General features: G+C 44.0%; 1 protein-coding gene across 2 annotated transcripts in view; it reads left to right on the forward strand.

The window, feature by feature from the left end:
- The first annotated feature begins 442 nt into the window (after positions 1-442).
- Positions 443-20667, forward strand: part of DDHD2 (DDHD domain containing 2) — a 40740-nt gene continuing 20515 nt past the window's right edge. The window contains exons 1-8 of one of the 2 annotated variants that reach the window (XM_084803922.1): positions 443-666; positions 6559-6773; positions 8062-8252; positions 13994-14083; positions 15287-15407; positions 15611-15700; positions 16758-16890; positions 19115-19323. In XM_084803922.1, the coding sequence (XP_084660048.1) occupies positions 6563-6773; positions 8062-8252; positions 13994-14083; positions 15287-15407; positions 15611-15700; positions 16758-16890; positions 19115-19323 (1045 nt within the window). In that variant the 5' untranslated portion in view covers positions 443-666; positions 6559-6562. Of the gene's footprint in view, positions 667-6533; positions 6774-8061; positions 8253-13993; positions 14084-15286; positions 15408-15610; positions 15701-16757; positions 16891-19114; positions 19324-20667 lie in introns of both variants that reach the window. The other variant, XM_084803923.1, reaches the window with a different exon arrangement.

The raw sequence follows: 20667 nt of genomic DNA on the forward strand, positions 1-20667 counted from the left end.
AACGCTGTGAGGTAGAATGGGCTTCGGGCTCTGCCACGTCAATCCTCAATCTTACGACAGTGTTTATGATTAATATTGTTATCGCCATCATGTTACACGGGTCTATCCCGCCCTTCTTCCAAAGAGCCAAGGACTGCGTACGTAATTCCCCTCCTCGTCCTGCCACCCTCACAACACCCCCGTGGGGCCGCGTAGGCTGAGGGAAAGCGGCCGGCCGGCCGGCCGCCCAAGGCCACCCCACGCCTGCTTCATGGCTGAGCGGAGGTCTGACGCCGGGTCTCCTCGGCCCTAACGCGCACCGGCCCTCGCGGCCGCGAAGCCGGCGCCGTCGGCAGGGCTTCCGCGCTCCCTCCTGCGGCGCTTCCCCGTTGGGCGCCCTCTGCCCGCCGCCGCCCGCCTCCCCTTGGGAGGGAAGGGAGGCCTCTCCCGGCCCTGCCTCCCCGCTCGTGGCTGGCTGAGGGCGAGCCGAGCCAGGCCCGGCCCCGCCCGCTGGGAGGCGGGCTGAGAGGCGCCCCGGCCCGGCTTGCGTCCCGGCCAGCCCCGCCTCGCCGAACACAACCGCCGCCGCCAGTGCCGCTGTTGTCAGCAGCCGCGCTGGCCGGGGAAGGAAGCGAGCGAGGCAGGCGCCGCCGGCTCCGAGGAGGCGTCGCGGCCTGGCCGCCCGGGGTCAGTGTGAGGGGAGAGGAACGGGGAGGGCGGCCCAGCGGGCTGTCGCTGAGGCGATCCTACGAAGGGCAGCGCGGGCTTGGCACAACCGAGGGAGTGGGCGGTGGCGTGCTTGGAGGCTGATCCTGCGGCGAGAAAGCCCAGGGGAAAAATGTGGGGGTGTCTAATGGGGGCGGCGGCAAGAGTTGTGGGATGACAGGAAGCAGCGTACAAAGGAGAAGGAACATGCCCCCACCCCCGTGGCTTGTGGAACGATAAGCCCCTTTCATACGTTCAGTGAACGCGTGTCGAGAAGGGGATCCCGCTCCTGGCCTCCAGGCGTTCATTGGGTGTTGGGGGAAGGATGGGTGGGGGGCAGTAATTCCTGTGTGGGCTGAAAAGATGGGGATTGGGGACTGACTGCAGAAGGTGTGGGGGAGCATGTTTATGAGGGGTGACTAGGGGTGAGGCGGTCAGAGTTGGCTAAGTGAAGTACGAGGGGAAGATCTGTGTGTGTAGCACCCCTATCCTTGCACGCAGCTTTACGCACACAACCTGGACAACAGGGTAGATAGTGGGATACGTCTGGGGTGTTGCGGAGGAGCACTGGGTAGAATGGATTGTGATTGTTTTCGGTAGCAAGAGACTGGAAGGCGGCACACAGATCCTCTAAGATGTTCTTAAGGGTTGAGCACCAGGTAGATGCTACTCCAGGGATTAGTTGGTCAATGCCCAGGAGGTGATGGACAAGATGCTGAAGAAAACGGTGGCTTTAAACTAATGAAGACACAGTGCTAGGGGGGTTGCTGGACAAGGGGGTCAGCAGTGCTTTGAACGTGGCATTGGTAGTGTCAGCAATGGCTGTGGGTAGCTGTGTACCAACGTGAGGATGGTTGTTTCTCGGATCCGTCATTACATTTGCTGTCGCTGCTTTGGGGCACAGTGACTATTACGAAAGTATGAACAGTAATTGAAGTATATGCACAAATGATCGGATAAATGATCAGGTAGGAGGCATTTGTATTTGTCAGCTGGGTGATGGTGATGAAACCCTGTTCTTAAAGGGACCTAGGATATGGTGGTTCCTACGCTCGGACCAATTTTTCATTGGGTTGCCGACTGTGAAGTAAGTCCAGTTTGATTGCCAATGTGGGACCGTGGCTGGATGTCTAAATCATCTCTTCCCAGGAAATTTGCAAGGACTAGGTTTTCCCCATGTTTTTGCTTAGTGTGCTGCTCATCTTTGATGCTGAAATCAACAATCCAGTTGTGGTTCTGCATATCTTCATTTACTGTATTATCTAGCGGCTTGAATGTACATGCGGATAAGGAAGAACACTCTGTTGGACAAGTATTTGAACAAATAGTCGTGTTGTGACAGCTTAGCATGCTTCACTGTGCAGAAGTGAAATTGGCATAAAACTGAATACATGAAGCCAGCTGTAATCTGCAGCAGCAAGAAGTCCAAACATCCAAGATTAACTGGTATGATGGCTGTGGCTGTAGATATGAAGTACCATAAAACCAACACTGAAATGTTATGTGTTAATAAGGCAACATGGCCTCTTTAAAAGAATAAAAATAGAATGAAATTAGCAAGATGACCCTGTAATGGAATACAAATTGAATAGTTGGGCTTCTGTGGCTGTACACATCTCTTTTAGATTACTATTTGGGGTGAATTTTTATGTCAGTAAGATGGGGATTCCTACTCATCTGTTAATGATGCTGTTATAATTCCTCTTGCCATTTCCAGATAAAGGGGTGTAAGAGGATAAGAGTATTCGGCCAAAGCCGAAAGGACACTCAGCTGTGGATGTGTCTGGTGGTGAAAAGAAAGTCCAATGCTGTAAAGTACAATATTGCTTAGGAACCTGGAATGTAAGATCAATGAATCAAGGTAAGCTGGAGGTGGTCAAACATGAGATGGCAAGACTGAACATGGACATCTTGGGAATCAGCGAACTAAAATGGACAAGCATGGGCGAATTTAATTCAGGTGACCATCATATCTACTACTGTGGGCAAGAATCCCTTAGAAGAAATGGAGTAGCACTCATAGTCAACAAAAGGGTGGGAAAAGCAGTACTGGGGTACAATCTCAAAAACGACAGAATGATCTCAGTATGAATCCAAGGCAAACCATTCAACATCACAGTAACTCAAGTCTATGCCCCAACCACTGAGGCTGAAGAAGCTGAGGTTGATCGGTTCTGTGAAGACCTACAACACCTTCTAGAACTACCACCAAAAAAAGATGTCCTCTTCATCATAGGGGATTGGAATGCTAAAGCAGGAAGTCAAGAAATAACCAGGATAATAGGCAAGCATGGCCTCGGTGTACAAAATGAAGCAGGACAAAGGCTAATAGAGTTTTGCCAAGAGAACACGCTGATCATAGCAAACACTCTTTTCCAACAGCACAAGAGGCGACTCTACACATGGACATCACCAGATGGTCAATATCGAAATCAGATTGATTATGTCCTTTGCAGCCAAAGATGGAGAAGCTTCATACAGTCAGTAAAAACAAGACCTGGAGCTGACTGTGGCTCAGATCATGAGCTTCTTGTTGCAAAATTTCGGCTTAAATTGAAGAACGTTGGGAAAACCACTAAACCATTCAGGTAAGACCTAAATCATATCCCTTATGAAGGTGACAAATAGATTTCAGGGATTAGACCTGATAGACAGAGTGCCTGAGGAGCTATGGATGGAGGTCCGTAACATTGTTCAGGAGGCAGCAACTCAATCCATCCCAAGGAAAAAGAAATGCAAGAAAGCAAAGTGGCTGTCTGATGAGGCTTTACAAGTAGCTAAGGAAAGAAGGGAAGCGAAAAGCAAGGGAGAAAGGGGAAGATATATCCAACTGAATGCAGAGTTCCAGAGAATAGCAAGGAGAGACAAGAAGGCCTTCTTAAATGAACAATGCAAAGAAATCAAGGAAAACAATAGAATTTATTTTATTTATTTATTATTACATTTATATCCCACCTTTCTTCCATCATGGAACTCAAGGTGGCTACATGTGGTTCCCAGGTGGTCTCCCCTCCAAGCACTGACAAGACTCAGACCTGCTTAGCTTCAACAAGGTGGCTGTCTCAAGTGCCTTCAGACTATTCCCTGGGTCTAGAATGGGAAAGACTAGAGATCTTTTCAAGAAAATCGGAGATCTCAAGGGAACGTTGTGTGCAAAGATGGGCATGTTAAAGGACAGAGAAGGCCTTTATGATATGATTAAAGGACCTAACAGAAGCAGATGAGATTAAGAAGAGGTGGAAAGAATACACAGAAGAACTATACAGGAAAGATCTTAATGTCCCTGATAGCCATGATAGTGCGGTCACTGAACTTGAGCCAGACATCCTCGAGAGTGAAGTCAAGTGGGCCTTAGGAACCATTACTAAAAACAAAGCTAGCGGAGATGACAGCATTCCAGCTGAGCTATTTAAAATCCTAAAAGATGATGCTGTTAAAGTGCTGCACTCAATATGCCAACACATTTGGAACACTCAACTGTGGCCACAAGACAGGAAAAGGTCAGTTTACATTCCAGTTCCAAAGAAGGGCAATACCAAAGAGTGTTCAAACTACCATACAATTGCGCTCATTTCACATGCCAGCAAGGTGATGCTCAAAATCCTACAAGCTAGGCTTCAGCAGTATGTGAACCGAGAACTACCGGAAGTACAAGCTGGGTTTTGAAGAGGCAGAGGAACTAGAGATCAAATCGCTAACATTCGCTGGATCATGGAAAAAGCGAGAGAATTCCAGAAAAACGTCTATTTCTGCTTCATTGACTATGCTAAAGCCTTTGATTGTGTGGATCACAACAAACTGTGGCAAATTCTTAAAGAGATGGGAGTACCTGACCACCTTACCTGTCTCCTGAGAAACCTGTATGAGGGACAAGAAGCAACAGTAAGAACCGGACATGGAACAACCGTTTGGTTCAAAATTGGGAAAGGAGTACGACAAGGATGTATATTGTTGCCCTGCTTATTTAATTTATACGCAGAGTACATCATGAGAAACGCCGGATTGGATGAATCACAGGTCGGAATTAAGATTGCCGGGAGAATTATCAACAACCTCAGATACGCAGACAATACCACCCTAATGGCAGAAAGCAAAGAGGATCTAAAGAGCCTCTTGTTGAGGGTGAAAGTGGAGAGTGCAAAAGCTGGTATGAAACTCAACATTAAAAAAACGAAGATCATGGCATCTGGCCCCATCACTTCCTGGCATATCGAAGGGGAAGAAATGGAAGCAGTGACAGATTTTATTTTCTTGGGTTCCAAGATCACCGCAGACGGTGACTGTAGCCATGAAATTAAAAGACGCTTGCTCCTTGGGAGGAAAGCTATGGCAAACCTAGATAGCATAGTAAGAAGCAGAGACATCACCTTGCCGACAAAGATTCGTATAATCAAAGCTATGGTTTTCCCAGTAGCAATGTATGGCTGTGAGAGCTGGACTATAAGGAAGGCTGAGCACTGAAGAATTGATGCCTTTGAACTGTGGTGCTAGAGAAGACTCTTACGAGTCCCCTGGACTGCAAGGAGGTCAAATTAGTCAATCCTAAAGGAAATCAACCCTGACTGCTCATTGGAAGGACAGATACTGAAGCTGAAGCTGAAATATTCTGGCCACCTAATGCGAAGAGAAAAGTCACTGGAAAAGACCCTGATGCTGGGAAAGATTGAAGGCAAGAAGAGAAGGGGATGGCAGAGGATGAGGTGGCTAGATAGCATCACCGATGCAAGGAATATGAATTTGAGCACACTCTGGGAAAGGGCGGAGGACAGGAAGGCCTGGCGTGCTATGGTCCATGGGGTCACTAAGAGTCGGACACAACTTAATGACTGAACAACAAAGAGTATAAAACTCTACTATTTCTAGTTTTGAAAGCAGTTAGGATGCAATCCTATGCATGTTTAGACAGAAAAAAGTCCTACCATTCCCAGCATGGCTGGCTGGGGAATGCTGGGAATTGTAGGGCTTGTTTTTCTGTCTAAACATGTATAGGATTGCACTCTTAGACATCCAAGTTAATTCAAAGGGATAGTGAGACATGTCTTTTCATGAATTTTAGAATAATGCATTTAGGAATGTTAGTAAAATAAACCTGTTAAAGGGGGGTAATATGGTACTTTTAGGGATGTGATACTGAACATGGGCCCTTAAAATTGACCCCAGAGAGGTGGAAAAGGGAGCATTCTGGTGGGTGGGGAGGGGAGAAGACCAGAGCGGCCAGGGTACAAGCTGTCTTGAGCCTCTGCCAGTCTTGTTCCCTCCCCTTCTGAAGCACTGTTGGTAGATGGGCTAAAAAGCTCCTAAAAAGCTCATCTAGCAAAATATTCAGGGCAAGAGTATGCAGAGGCAAAGACTGCCTCTGTTGCTTCTCCTGCCAGCATTGAATGATCAGAAGCCTCCGAGTTTGGGGACTTGTGATAATCAAGGGCGCAACCAACAGGATATGCGCTTTTAGTTACTTTTCTGCCAAGGCATTTGAGGGATCCTTGTCAGATTTAGGGAGCGACTACCAGCTGCGCAAAAACTGTTGCTGTTTTGCTCATTCCACTCTTATTGTCTAATGCTAAGTAAGTTTAATCAAGTCCCGTTGACTTACTCCTTTATAAGTGTGCTGAGGTTGCAGTACATATCTATGTTTATATATTTGATTTGGTTTGAGAGGCTTGATTTAAAAAGTAAGTCATCTTTGCTGTTGGCTTACTTGTAGCAAAACATTAAATTGCTTATCTTTCTAGCTTATTTCCTCAGAAATTGTGCTTTTTAGGAAGGGCTGGTTTGTATTCCTATGCAACTTTTAAAATTCAGTGCTAGCAAATAAGCTGTTGATACTTAAAATTGTATTTTGTTTTCAGTTCTGTCTCATGTTGTTCTAAACAGTGCGATGTCGACAGCAGAACAGCAACCAACGGAGGCTTCTCCATCACTTAACTCTCATTCATTCAGCTACTATGAAGCAGTGGAAACAAATGAAGCAAATAAATATGAGCCAGTTTCCCCCCATTGGTTTTACTGCAAGGAAGCAGATTCCAGAGAGAGATGGATTCCCTTCAGTAGACAAGACTCAGAGAAGTTGGAAATTGCCCATCAATCCAGTAAGTTGACATTTGATGTTGGGGGGGGGGGTGAGGGAGTCTTCACTGGACCATAGATTCTAGGTTAGTAATCTTTCACAGTCTCCCACGTTGCATTAGAGGAGTTCAGAAGTCTGCTATAAACTGACTTTATTTCATTCTAAGCCATCTTCCTTTGAAAATAATTTCTCTAAGCCAGGGAAAGGGAACTGTTGCCTGCCAGGTGATGTTACATTCTAGCTTCCATCAGTCCCACCCAGCATGACCAATAGTCAGGGATGATGGGAGTTGGAGTGTAGCAACTTCTGGACTGCCACAGGTTCCCCATCCCTGCTATAAACCTCTTGTGGGCTGTCTGTATGGTTCATTTGTACACTAAATAGTGAGAGCTTTTCTTAAAACAAATGAAACTGGGTATGACATATGAATGTTCTGAGTCCGGAAGCCCTTTGTCACTACCACCTTTAAAAATGGAAATCTGTAATGCGCCTACGAACAGCAGTTGGATCAAACCAAAGGTCTCTTATCCATCATCTTGTTTCCTTCAGTCCCCAACCAGATGCTTTTAAGAAGCCCACAAGCAGGGCATAAGGGCAATACCCCCCCCCCCCCACCTGGAAACTGGTATTCGGAGGCATGCGACTTCTGAATATGGAGACTCCATATAGCCATCGTGACAGCCATTGATAGACCTTTCCTCCATGAATTTGTTTATTTCCCTACTAAAGCCATCTAAGCCAGTAGCCAACACCACAGGTTGTGGCATGAATTCCATACATTTAATTTTATGGTCTCTAAGTGCCTCTGACTCACAGTATAATTGTGAATACCAAGTAATCAGAGGGAGCCTCTGTCTCAAAAGCAGAGAATTGTAGGAGTGACTGAATAAATTGTACTTCATTGAGAGTTCTGATCGCAGGAAGTACTGTGTGGTGTTATGACTGGAGAAACTGAATTCAGTTTCAGGAGGCCACAGAGGAGGGACAAGTAGATAAGCAGGATACATACAGTTTGCCCACCAATTCTGGTGTTTTTTTGTAAACATGATCTCATACATCTTCATAGCTATTTCTTCATAGCTATTTTTTCAAACACAAAGATGTGTGCTTGCTTTAAAAAATAAAGTTGCCTTAGATAACATGTTGTGTGCAAGATGTTTAAAAAAAAAAAAGACAATTTTTCCAGGCCTGATTTTCAGGTTCTTTTTTCCTTTTCAGAAAGCCCCATTGATAATGTGTGGTTGTGGGGTATCCCCTTTTTAATGTCTTCAGTTTAATTCTTGCTTCATCACAGTCCTTGTACTCTGCAGGCAAGCACTGCGAGGAACTAGTTGTTCCAACTGAAGGGGGACGATATGATGTACATTTGAAGAAGAGGCTACGGTATGCTGTTTACTGGGAGGAAACTGAATCTGAAGTGAGACGCTGCACTTGGTTTTACAAGGGAGAGAAAGACAACAGATATATTCCATACCCTGAAAGCTTCAGTGAAGAGTTGGAGGTAACATTGACTAAAGACATCAGGCATACTGTGTGTGTGTGTGTGTGTGTGTGTGTTGTTAATAAACCTTTCTCACTGTGGTGTCTTCCCCATTTAAACTCCCCTCCCCAGCTACACTTTAATTGATTAGATAAAAAAGAAAATCAAATTTTCCCCATGACACAATTATGCTTCATGTATATTGGTACCTGTATGTTTTGCCCTGTGGGGTTAATAGCAGCCTGGGGTCAGTTAAACTGAGGAAAAGGGTAACCTCCATTCTATCACTGCAACCTTGATCTGAATCAGAGCCCCTTCCATGGCTGGTGGTAAAAATGAGATCCTATTAATGGGTTCCCCACATCATGTCTGGTTTAGCCCATATCAATTCAGCTTGATCTGATGTGAACACTGAAGATGGGCATTAGAGCGGCACTTTTCAATTTGAATTTTTACTTGCTTTATATCTGAACTGCCTCCTGGACAATCCTCTACATTGCATTCCAGCAGTGAGATCGTCTTCTGCAGTTACTAGTTACCCTACCTCACTTTCTTTATATAGTAGCTGGGCTTTCCATTATCTACACATTTCATTAAAAAAAACCTCCTTGCTTTTTTTCAAGATATCTTGCAGCTCTTTGTCTGCCTTTTTTGCTTTTTAGAAACTAACCTGCGTCCTAGTCTTTTGGCTATGATGGTCGGGACTAAGGAGCAGCCCTTCAAAACAAAGGACATCTGAATGATTTGTTAGATATTTAAGATACCTTAAAATAAGAGCAATCTGGCAGGCTGCCTCAGGGTTGCCTTATGTTACATTTTCCTGCTGTGCTGTGTGTGTCCTTTCTCCTTGTGTACTAAATTTCTATTTTTCTTGCTGTTGTCAGGCTTAGATTATGCAAATACATCCTCCTCTCAGAAGTGGGCATTCATACACACAGACCCTCTATGGTAGTGTTTTTACATTAGTTTTTCCTATTACACCCCAATTTCATTCCAAGCCACTGCTAGCTTTCTCACTTAATCTGTATGTTACCTAGTGTTCTGTACTCCCCACATCCCTGAGGAGGGATAAAGTCTGGTGCCGGTGCTACTTCAGTTTTGACTCCCTTTGGACGAACAAGTACTGAAGGCCTAAGGATTTTTAAAAAAATATTTGATTAATGTATAATATTAAAAGAGGATGTATATCTGTCTTTCTGTCTATCAGTGCCATAGCACCAAGACTGTGAAACCTAGACACCTGAAACTTGGCATGCATACCAAGGGGACCCTAAAGCTGTGCACGTCCATGTTATTTGGTTGTTTAAAATGCATTAATTAATTAATTAAAATGTGTCCATATGTTTGAAGTCTGCTCTACCATGCTCAATCTCTAGATGGCAGACTTCCCTAATGAACATATAGTTTTTCAGTCAATATCATTTGACACCTGTGGGGAGTAGGGATGTACGAAAGTGACTTACCTTTCCGAGGATTATGTTGATGCTGGGGGGGAGGCGTTCTGTCCCTCCCCCCGGAATCCTGGCCGTGGGGGGAGGCGCTCCGTTCCTCCCCCCCAGAATCCTGGCTGGCTGGCGCCGCTCCGCAGGGATTCTGCGGAGCCGCCGGCCGGCTCCACCAGCAGCCAGACATCCGGCTGCTGGCTAACAGGGACGCAAATGGCGGCGGCTGTAGCCGCCGCCGTTTGCGTCCCTGCAGTCAGCCGTGATAGGCTACATAAATGTTTACGTAGCCTATCACGGCTGATTTAAAAAAACAACAACAAAAACGCGTGTACGTTCTTTATTTTGGCACGTCTTAGTCTACGTAGACATTTACGTAGACTAAGATGGCGAAAATAAGGGGAACGCAAATAGCGTAGCGTCTACGCTATTTGCGTTCCCCTTATTTTCACCGTCTTAGCCTACGTAAATGTTTACGTAGACTAAGACGTGCCAAAATAAGGAATGTAAATGGCGGCGGCCATGGCCGCCGCCATTTGCATACGCGCGTTTTTTTGTGTTCTTTTAAAGTCAGCTGTGATAGGCTATGTAAACATTTACATAGCCTATCACGGTGTTTTTTTTAAATCTAGCCGTGATAGGCTACGTAAATCTTTACGTAGCCTATCACGTTTTTTTGTTTTTTTGTTTTTTTTAACTGGAAATGGTGGTGGCAGCTGGTCGGAAGACCGGCCGCCGCTGCCGCCACCAGGAAGATCCGCCCCAGGTAAGTCTCGTCCCGGGGGGGGGGGGGCAGACTGTTCCGCCACCGATTTCAGGGGATCCCGATTTCCCCGAGATCCCCGAGATCCATGGTGGAATTCTCTGACATCCCTAGTGGGGAGTAGTCCAAGGCCCCATCTACACCCGGCTTTTACTCCAGGGTGGGTGCAAGTCAAGGTCCCTCGTGAAAGATGATGCAGTTGCGACTTCTCAGCCATCCGTGGTTTTCGGCCAGAAAATGTGGAGTTCCAAGGAGTCTTTTTGCTGCGATCTTTTTCATTTGCTATGGGTTTCCCTGCGCTTGTGAGCCATCTGTCCCTTCCTCAAACCCACTTCGCATTTTGCAGTGGGCATGTTGTAGGTGTACATAGTGCCTGTGTCACTCTGTGATGCCCCTTTACTCCCCCATTCCTTTGCAACTGCACAGTTACAGAGGCACCAAGGGGAATTTTCATCTATTTAATCACACTTTTGCACATTTTTGCAGCTTCGTATCTTCACAACGGTTGCTTTTGGACTCAGTACCCAAGGGCGGGGGGGGGGGTGTCTTGGAGGAGGACCAACATCGTTCTGGCCACCATTTTGGAGCGATGTGAGTGAGAACCATTGCGAGAGTCTCAGGCTGGGGAACTGACAAACTGATGGTGCGGAAATGTAGGAGCACAAAACACCACTTTTTACCTAAAAAAGGACGGAAAGACAGCAGAGCCCCTCAGTTACAAAACAGCCACTGAAGTCTCATGCCTCACACTCACACAACTGCACAGCTGTGCATTTTAGTATAATAGCAAAAAAAAAGGCATGGTGAATCTGTTAGGGAAGCGTGCAGTACATTCCAAGTGTATCCCAGAGCTTGCTGATTCGAAGCCACATTGCTGCGCAGTTGTGAGGGGTGGGGGGTCAAAGCGGTGACATATAGCTGGGGCCCCAGAATCAGAGTTATATGACTGCCCCCTCTCCTCTGTTGTGGGGCAGCCCCCCTCTCAGGGGAATGGGATGGAACGATCCCTTCTTCTGGGTGTAGGGGTACACTATGGCAGGGGCCATACCTAGGGGTGCCAGTGGCTGTGGATTCACTCAGATAGGGCAGGCACAATTCTCCCCATCTGACAACTGTGTAAGTTTGCTTGAAGGCTTCTCTGTATCAAACTAAGAGCTTTTCCAATCCATGGGAAGCTGGGTCTGTTTGCTAGTGTACAAATATAGAAGTAGAGAGTAAGTGGAGGCAAGCAGTGTGAGCTCCTACCTGGCACAAGATCTGCAGATATCACAAACATAGACAACCTGGGCATGAAGAAACATTGTAACATGCTTTTGCCAAATTCCAGACTTTGAGCATGCATTGCTTTTAAGACAAACCCATGTTGAATAGTCATATTCATAATAACCAGTCAGCAAGCCCACAAGCTGTTTACTCTCTGGAAGGGGGCCTGGTTGCTGATAGAAGGAAGTTTTATGCATGAACTGAATGGAAACATAAAGATGGCTGATGCAGTGCTATATGGCCTAGGATGTTGCCTCACTATAAATATTTCTACCTACCTTTGGAAGTGAATATAACCTCGTACACAGAACTGATTTCTCCGTTAAAGAACTAGAGCCCATAATATGAAGTTAAAAATGCAAAGTTGCTTATTGTTGAACTAATGATCCACTTGAAGTAGAGATCCACATGCTAGTATTTAAACAAAGTATGAGTATATGATGTGGGTACGTTATGTTTATCTCCTCTAATTTAAAGAAGAAGAAAAAGTACAATTTAACTCCAGAGATTTGGGGTAAACCCTAAGTTTCCCAAAAGATTTAAGAGAACATCTCCTGCCCTCTGCCCAGAACTTTTATGATTAATGAGGAATGCCTCCTTGTCTTATACCATGTATGTGTCAGGGGCACAACTAGATGTGACATCACGTAATCAGATCTTCCACTATTTTTTAGAAGTTTAATTGCAGCCCCATGTTTGTGTGCCTGTGTGCACACTAAATCTGAATGGGACAGCAGTGCTGGGGAAAGTGGGAGGTAGTAACCCCTCCATCCCTCATGCCATTTTTGTGATTTAAATTCCACTCCCCACCCAAAGCTGCTATTTGCCCTGTGGCAAATAGAAAAAATTTTGTATGTCATATGGGTAATGCAAGACAAATAGCAGCTTTTGAGCTGTGTGTGGAATTCAAATTAGGAAGGCATTGTGTAGGGGTGAAAGAATACCCCTCCCCCCACTCTGTGGTTCTAATTGGATCTCCTCTCCCCCACTGCTATTAATTTGAAATATTAAAAAAAAAACCTGATTCCCATTGGCAGATCTGGTTTTGCCCTCAGATTCATGTGGCAAGAGCACAGAGAAGCATTATTTGTGACTGTTCCCTCATTGCTGCCTTTAAATCTCCCAGAGACAATGAAAGGCCTCCATATTTTGGTCTCGCTCCTAGTAGCCTGGATTAGGTTGTTGGGGAAGAGTATTAGGAGGGTCTTTATTGGATTGGTGTTTGGCGCTAGTTCTAGAATTGATTTTTGTCATTGAGTTTTAAATACACTGTGATCAACACTCAGTCAAAATAAGAACATAAAATAAGACAGACTGTGCTGGATCAGGCAAAAGACCTATCTAGTCCAGAATTGTGTTCCCACAGTAGCCAGCCAGGTGCTTATAGGAAGCCCACAAGTGGGAAAGGAGGACAATAGTCCTCTCTCACTCTTGTTCCCCAGGATCTGGTCCTGAGAGACATACTGCCTCTGATACTGGAGGTAATAATGCAGTCATCATGACTAGTAGCAATTGATAGCTTTGTCCTCCATGAATATGTCTAATCAAGTTGGTGGCCATTACTACATCTTGTGATAGCAAATTGTGCAGTTTAACTATGTGTTGTGTGAAGAATTACTTCCTTATATTGGTCCTGAATCTCCCACCTTGGCTTCTAGTATTAGATGAGAGGGAGAAAAACTTGTCCCTATCCACTTTCGTCATATCATGCATAATTTTATGCACCTCTATCATCTCCTCCCCCTTTTCTTACTTTTTTTTCTAAGCTAAAAAGCCTCAGACAGTTAGGCTGTTTGCACAGCACGACAGCCCAGGGTTATGCTGCGGTGTGTGTTGGGTGCTTGTGGCTGCCATTTCGAATATGCATCCCCTGCCCGAAGGTTGTTGTGTCATGTGAACCTGTGAGCATAGGTTATGTGAGTATTGTTTAAAACTCATATAACTCATGCTCACTGGGTTTGCAAAGCACAACAGTCCCCAAGTGGAGGTTGGATATGCAAATTGGTACCTGTGAGCACTATGGCTCATTATGGGTTCGATAACCCAGGAAGAGCTGCATTGTGTCCAAACCTGATCATTGTAACCATTGCTTGCACCTTTTCCAGCTCTATGATGTCCTTCTTGAGATATGGTGACTAGAACTGTACACAATATAAAACAGACTGAAGATAGTAATCCAGATAAGGCTGAACTGAGAGGGCCTTATTTCTGAGTAAACGTACATAGGATTTGGCTTCAACAACTAAAAAATAGAAAATATGTTTGACTTTTTAAAGGATTTTTTTCCTTCTCAGGACACCTATATGATCTGTGTGACCTTAGATGAGTGGAAAAAGAAACTGGAATCCCCAACCAGAGAAATAATCATATTGCATAACCCAAAGGTACAGTGAAATTGATGGCTTTCCTTCCCTAAAAAGTTTACTGTTTACTCTTCTCACAAGTACTGCAAGCACTGTTTTTCATTTCAGAACTCTGAGTTTACTTCAGGAACTCAGAAACTTTGAAAAGAGAATGGGTTAGATTGAACAATTCTTCTCTCTAGTGCAGCCCATACATGTGGAGGGGAGTGAGTATTGCTGCTCCCTGGCACATGTATCCCATCTCCAGTGTTCTTGCATGTCCATGTGTAGGTAACATTTGGCCTACATCCGTAAAATCCAACATACATAGGGCCATTTTGTGTGGTCGGTTTACTCCAAATAAAATCTGGTCTATGTGATCTGGCCTGTGCCCAACTGGGTTTTACATTGTAGACTGTGTTCTAATGTTCCTGTTTTGTGGATGTCAGGGATGTTGATGGAAGAGCCCATGGACCAACATGGGGAAACAGACTCTCATTTCCTTTATTTCCTAACAGTTATCAGTGCATTTTAGAATTTTGACACATTTTGTATGTGCATATATGCTTTTTATCGCCAGGAAAGTGTATTCCATTTTTAATGTTTGTTGATATATAGAGGTTCCTAGAAGGTTCATGGGTAGTACAGGGAGCACTTTTTCCCATTTGAACTCCCAAGTCCTTAGGATCAGGTGCTGAGGCTCTGCTCCAGGTGCTTTCTTCCCAAGAACTGATACTGGTTTCTACCAGGAGCAGGGCCTTTTTGACTGTGGCTCAAGAATTGTAAAAAACTCTCCCTCAAGAGCATTTTACATTTACATTCCTCTTTGCTCTCTTTTTGGAGACATGTAAAAGGTTTTTTAAAAAAACCTGCCAGGCTTTTGAGAATTAACAGAAATGTACTGGAAATATTTTTCCCTAGCTGTTGCTTGTTCTCAATCCATTTAATTGTTTTGTGGTTTTATTTTGAAAAAATGTAATTGTTTTTATTACCTGTGAACTGCCTTAGGGGACCTCCCTCGAAAAACTATGATATATAAATATGAGCTGAAAATAAAATATAGCATTCAACACAGTACATTTTGACAGAGTGGGGGTTGCATCTGTGTGTGTGTGGGGGGCATTCAGATTTTCTTTAGGCTAATTTCATGGTGATAGAGGCCTTTGAAATTGCTTTTCTGCACTTTGTTGTCAGATTTGCCCACTTTTTTGTTCTAATGTGCTTTCTTTTGGCGGTTCTTTCAAGCTGATGGTACATTACCATCCAGTAGCAACCAGTGATGACTGGGGGGCAAGCCCCACTGAACAAGGCCGGCCAAGAACTGTGAAGAGAGGAGTGGAAAATATTTCTATAGAAATCCCTAATGGTAACTAAACATTTCTTTCTTGGCTTGTTTATTTGAAACTCACTCACATTACAGTGAGTAAGGCATAATCAAATATTTGATCAAGATGTAGTATGGCATCCATAACTTTTCTTTGAAAAAAAGTTGATGTACTATTAAGGAATATCACACCCATTTGGAAACAGTGTTTCAACTAGATGTATCATGTAATTTCTTTATTTCAGGGGAACCTTTACAAATAGATCATTTGGTTTTTGTTGTTCATGGAATTGGACCAGCCTGTGATATTCGGTTCCGAAGTATTGTCCAGTGTGGTAAGTGCACAGAAGAAAGTATGCTGGTTCTGCATCCCAGACCTGAGCAATGTGTACCTGTTATATAGTCAGAAATTAATTTGATATTGTTGAACCACTTTAATACACATTCTGGAAAATTACATGACAGCAGAAGGTTATAATGAAAACCCTTCTGTACAATCAAATGCTGTGTTATGTGTGGAATTGGGCAACCTTTTTGTACTTATGTGTGTTTATATTCATTTATTTACTTATTTTAGTTATCTATACTCCATCTTTCAAAGAGACATTCCCAGGGCAACTTTACAGGAAAAATAAGAATAATACAGCAAAAACAATAAAATGTATGCAATAAAACAATAGCAATGGAAACTAAAACAGCAGATGGCAGATCTCATGGGTGCAAGACTGAATGGGTGTGCTGTTCTTATGACCGGGACTAACCGATCACTCTGTTTGAGTCTGAGAAGCAATTTATCCCCAGGATAGATTGGCTAATGATCCTAAAGTGTTGTGCCTTCATCTGGAGATCACTGAGACTCCCAAGTGAGATGTGTCCAAATGAAGCTGGTTGCTCCAGATTACAACAGTCTGCTGTTGCATGTATGAATTGTGCCTTGAGTTAAATAATGCATTCTTAATAAGCTCTTCAGGCCATAGTAGATGAGTTGTCTGGAAGTCTGTGATTGGAACTCCTGTGTCCTCCCCCAAAAATAAAAGCCCCCAAATTAGATGAGGGTTGAGGGAGGAATTAACCCCTTGTTCTGTTTTCCCAATCTGAATCCCCCTCCTAGCTATTATTTTGTTCACTGATAGGAGGATGTACAAGTACGATATAATTATGGTGCCTGTATGTCCCGTCCCCCCACCAAATAGCCCCTACTGTGGTTACTACCCCCTCTCCCCAGCACTGCATCCCTGATCTAATCTGATTCTCCCCCAGCCCCCCAGCTGCTTCTGCTTTGGAAAAAGAATTGGAAATCAGATTGTGGATCTTCTGACATTGCATCTAGTTTGACCCTCAATGTGTGGTGGTTGCTCCATGCCTTGATCCAGAATTGAAATTCTCTTGCAGTCAATGACTTCCGCAGTGTTTCCTTGAACATGCTGCCAGCACACTTCAAGAAAGCTCAGGAGCAGCAACAGATTGGCCGGGTAGAATTCCTTCCAGTGAACTGGCACAGTACTTTACATACCGGAGTGGATGTGTAAGTGAGTCCCACAAAGTTCCCAGCAAGTCTACCAGTCATGATTATAGGTTGACAGCTTAGAGTTCACCAAAGTATTTCATAAAATGTTAAGAGTCTGTCATGACTGGTACTGATGAGAAAGAATGGAAACTGAATGGGAAATGTGTGTTCTAAACACTTGGTGTACTTTCATGTGATGTAACATACCTGAATTTATTTATTTTTAATGTGTCTGCCATTGCTACTTTGTTTTAACTTAGCCTTGCAAATAAGAAATCAGGAAATAGTCATCCCCCCACTTCATTTGACTTATGCCCAGTTTCACATATCCTATTGTCCTGGATCCTGCTTTGTCTGTTCTTCTTCCACCCTTTCCCTACCCCACACTTCCCTCCTCTGTCAGGCAGGAAGGCATGAAAACAGCTGCTTTCCCACCACATTGCATTTCTGATTGTCAAGAAGGTATGCCAGTGTTACACTGTTGTGTGTTTTGGCTGCCTTCATTCTAAACACTTGATGTATCACTGCTATCTCAGAGATGTGGAGAATAAAGGCACAGTTTGCTGTTGTATTTCCAAACTGGAGAAGTACAGCTGATCACTGTGGCTGTTGGATCTGTGCTCTGTATTGTCTATATGGAGGCACTTTTGTTTGTTTCCCACAGGCAAGTGCCAAATTATAAGTCTCCTGTAATAAATGAATATTTGTACCTGTACAAAGGAGTGGTCCTTAACCTTTTGCTTGAAGGCACCAACAAACCCTCTTCTTTGGCACTTTTTTGTCAAGTATTTCTCTTCTCTTCTTCCCCCACCATAATCCCCCTAGAGATTTAGAGCTATGGTGAAACCCTGTTTTATCTGGAAGATAGAAATGGAACATTGCAGCTTTATAATATGCTCTGTTCTCCCAGCCAGGGTATAACCATGTCTTGTAATATATCTCTCTGCCTGTCACGTCTATATGTTACATCATGATCATAAAAATGGTTTTTAACCCGCCTTTTAGGACACACTTCCCTTGCAAGGCAGCTTACAATATTACAAAAACATGAATGTAAAATTACAATTAAAGACACGCAGCAGCAACAGCTAATGATTTTTAAGCACTAAACGTAGACTGGAATAAATGTGTCTTCAGGTGTGTTTTTTTTAAGATAGCAATGATGAGGCCATACATATATTCCTTGGAAGAGATTTCTAAAGGTGTGAGGCCTCAGAAAGGCCTCTCCCTAGTACCTGCTAGCCTAATGGCTCTTGCTGGTGGGCCAGAGAGTAGGGCCTCTGAGACTGACCTTACTGCTTGGGCAGGCTCATGCAGGTGTAGGCAGTCCAGAGAATGTGGTGCCAAACCATTTAGGGCTCTAAAGACCAAAACCACCACCTTGAATTGGTCCTGGAAACTAACAGGCAGCAGGTGTAAATGATACAGAATAGGAGTAATATGATCGGGATTTCGAGCTCCCACAAGCATTCTAGCTGCCGCATTCTGTACCAGTTGCAGTTTCTGAATCATCATCAAGGGCAGCCCTACATAAAGTGTGTTATATTAATTCAACCTGGATGTAGTCAAGACCTGTGTCACTATAGTTATGTCAGATTTCTCTAGATAGGGCCACAGCTGCCAAACCAGCTGCTGGTAAAAAACAGATATTTCCCATAGGTCCCTCCGCTGTGATGTGTAGCTTGGCTTTCCTGCTTGAGGCATCTGTACCTGACATACTGTAGTTAGGAGTTGTGTAAGTTGATCTGTTTGGAATAGGACACCTTTCACTCCCCCATGCTTCCTGTGCTCTCACACTAGATGTCCTATGCTGGGAAATATTGCTGTAAAATCTAGTAGTGGAAGGGATGGTCTTTCAATGATCCTAGGCATCCTACTTTCATTGACAAGGAAATGTGTTGTGGATAGAGTGAGATCTGCATGGTAATCATTTAATTAAATTATATCAGTTCACTTGTAGCCCAGTCCTTTCTATGTTTACTTGAAATCTATTGAGTTCAATGGAACATACTTATGAGTAAACAGACACAGGATCTAGTCATGGAATATGGCAGCATTTGCACCTATACCTTTTTATAGGGAAATTTTATTTTTGGCTCACTTCTGAGATTAAGCCTCTGTAGCAGAATAAAGTTTCAATGGCACAAGTTAAAAGTTTGAAATCTTTAAAGAAAATAAGAGCTCACAAAGAAGCTGTTAAAACAGTCTTCCCTCTAAATGCCCTTCTCTGCTTTCTCCTCAGAGACTTGCAGAGAATCACCTTGCCAAGCATCAACCGCTTGCGTCATTTCATCAACGACACCATCTTGGATGTTTTCTTCTATAATAGCTCCACCTACTGCCAGACCATCGTGGATACAGTTGCTTCAGAAATGAACCGGATCTACCTGCTCTTCTTGGAGAGAAATCCTGACTTTAACGGGGGAGTCTCAATAGCAGGTCACAGCTTAGGTATAAATCTTTATCTTATGTTTTTGCATATAAACCAATACAGAGCTCACATGCATATTGCATATGCCATTTTATTTGGGGTTTGAATCTGTATTTATTCTGATCTTTGTGGGACAATACAAATCAGAGCACCTGTCCCTAAACAATGTAAAGGTGTATGGTCATATTCCCCTCTCCCTGTCCCTCTTTTAACATCTAAATTGAACAGAGATAAATATCTCTGTGTCTTGGGATACGATGTCCTTTGGCTTTTTGTGACCTGCCTTTCCAATTTTTCGGTATGGTTTCCTTGACCAAGGTTTCGCTTCAAGTAAGCAATAATTTCATTGCAGAGGCAATGAAACCAAGGCCTACAACAACAAGAAGAGAAGAGTAGTAGTAGTGGGAGACTCCTTGCTGCATGAGATTGAAACCCAAGTATGTTGCAAAGACCTGTGGACTCACCAGGTATGCTATCTCCCGGGAGGATGGATTAGAGACATGACTGAAGGGTTGCCTGCACTCATAGAGCCCACTGACAGGTATCCCTTTCTTCTCATCCATGTGGGAACAAATGATACCGCCAAGCGGAGCTACGAAGAGATCACGTCAGACTTTGAAACTTTGGGAAGGAAACTCAAGAACTTTGGGGTCCAGATAGTTTTCTCATCCATCCTTCCAGTAGTTAGAAGGGGGATAGAAAGGGAAAGAAAAATACTCCAGGTGAATGACTGGCTACGAAGGTGGTGCCGACGAGAGAGATTTGGATTTTGGGACCACGGGCTATACTTCCTGAAAGATGGACTGTTGGCAAGGGATGGGTTGCACCTCACAAAGGCTGGGAAGAATGTGTTTGGTCACAGCATGAAGAACTTTATCAGGAGGGCTTTAAACTGAATCCTACAGGGAAGGGAGATGTAAAGTTGGAGGTAACAATGGATGAAGGCTCATTCACTGCAATGGAAAGAACAGCTCTGATAGCGCCCAATAATAGTCTTCACTAACATGTAGGAAGAAAGCCAGACTATGAAGCACATGGTCTTCGATGTCTATATACTAATGCCCAGAGAATGGGACAAACTTGAACTCTTAATAAAGGAGGGAAATTATGACTTGATAGGTGTAACTGAGACTTGGTGGGATGACTCTCATGACTGGAATACAGCAATTGAAGGCTATAACTTGTTAAAAAAGAACAGGAGGAACAGAAAGGGAGGTGGGGTTGCACTATATGTTAAAAATACATATCTCTGCTCAGAAATGCAGGAGGATGAGCTTGGTAGCCCCATCGAGAGCATCTGGGTTAAAATAAATGGAGCAAAGAATAAAATGAACCTGGTGGTCAGAGTCTGCTACCAGCCACCC

Source organism: Heloderma suspectum, chromosome 6 (assembly GCF_057233095.1).
Source record: "Heloderma suspectum isolate Gila_16-S chromosome 6, 16-S_ref, whole genome shotgun sequence".
In the NCBI taxonomy this organism is placed as follows: Eukaryota; Metazoa; Chordata; class Lepidosauria; order Squamata; family Helodermatidae; genus Heloderma; species Heloderma suspectum.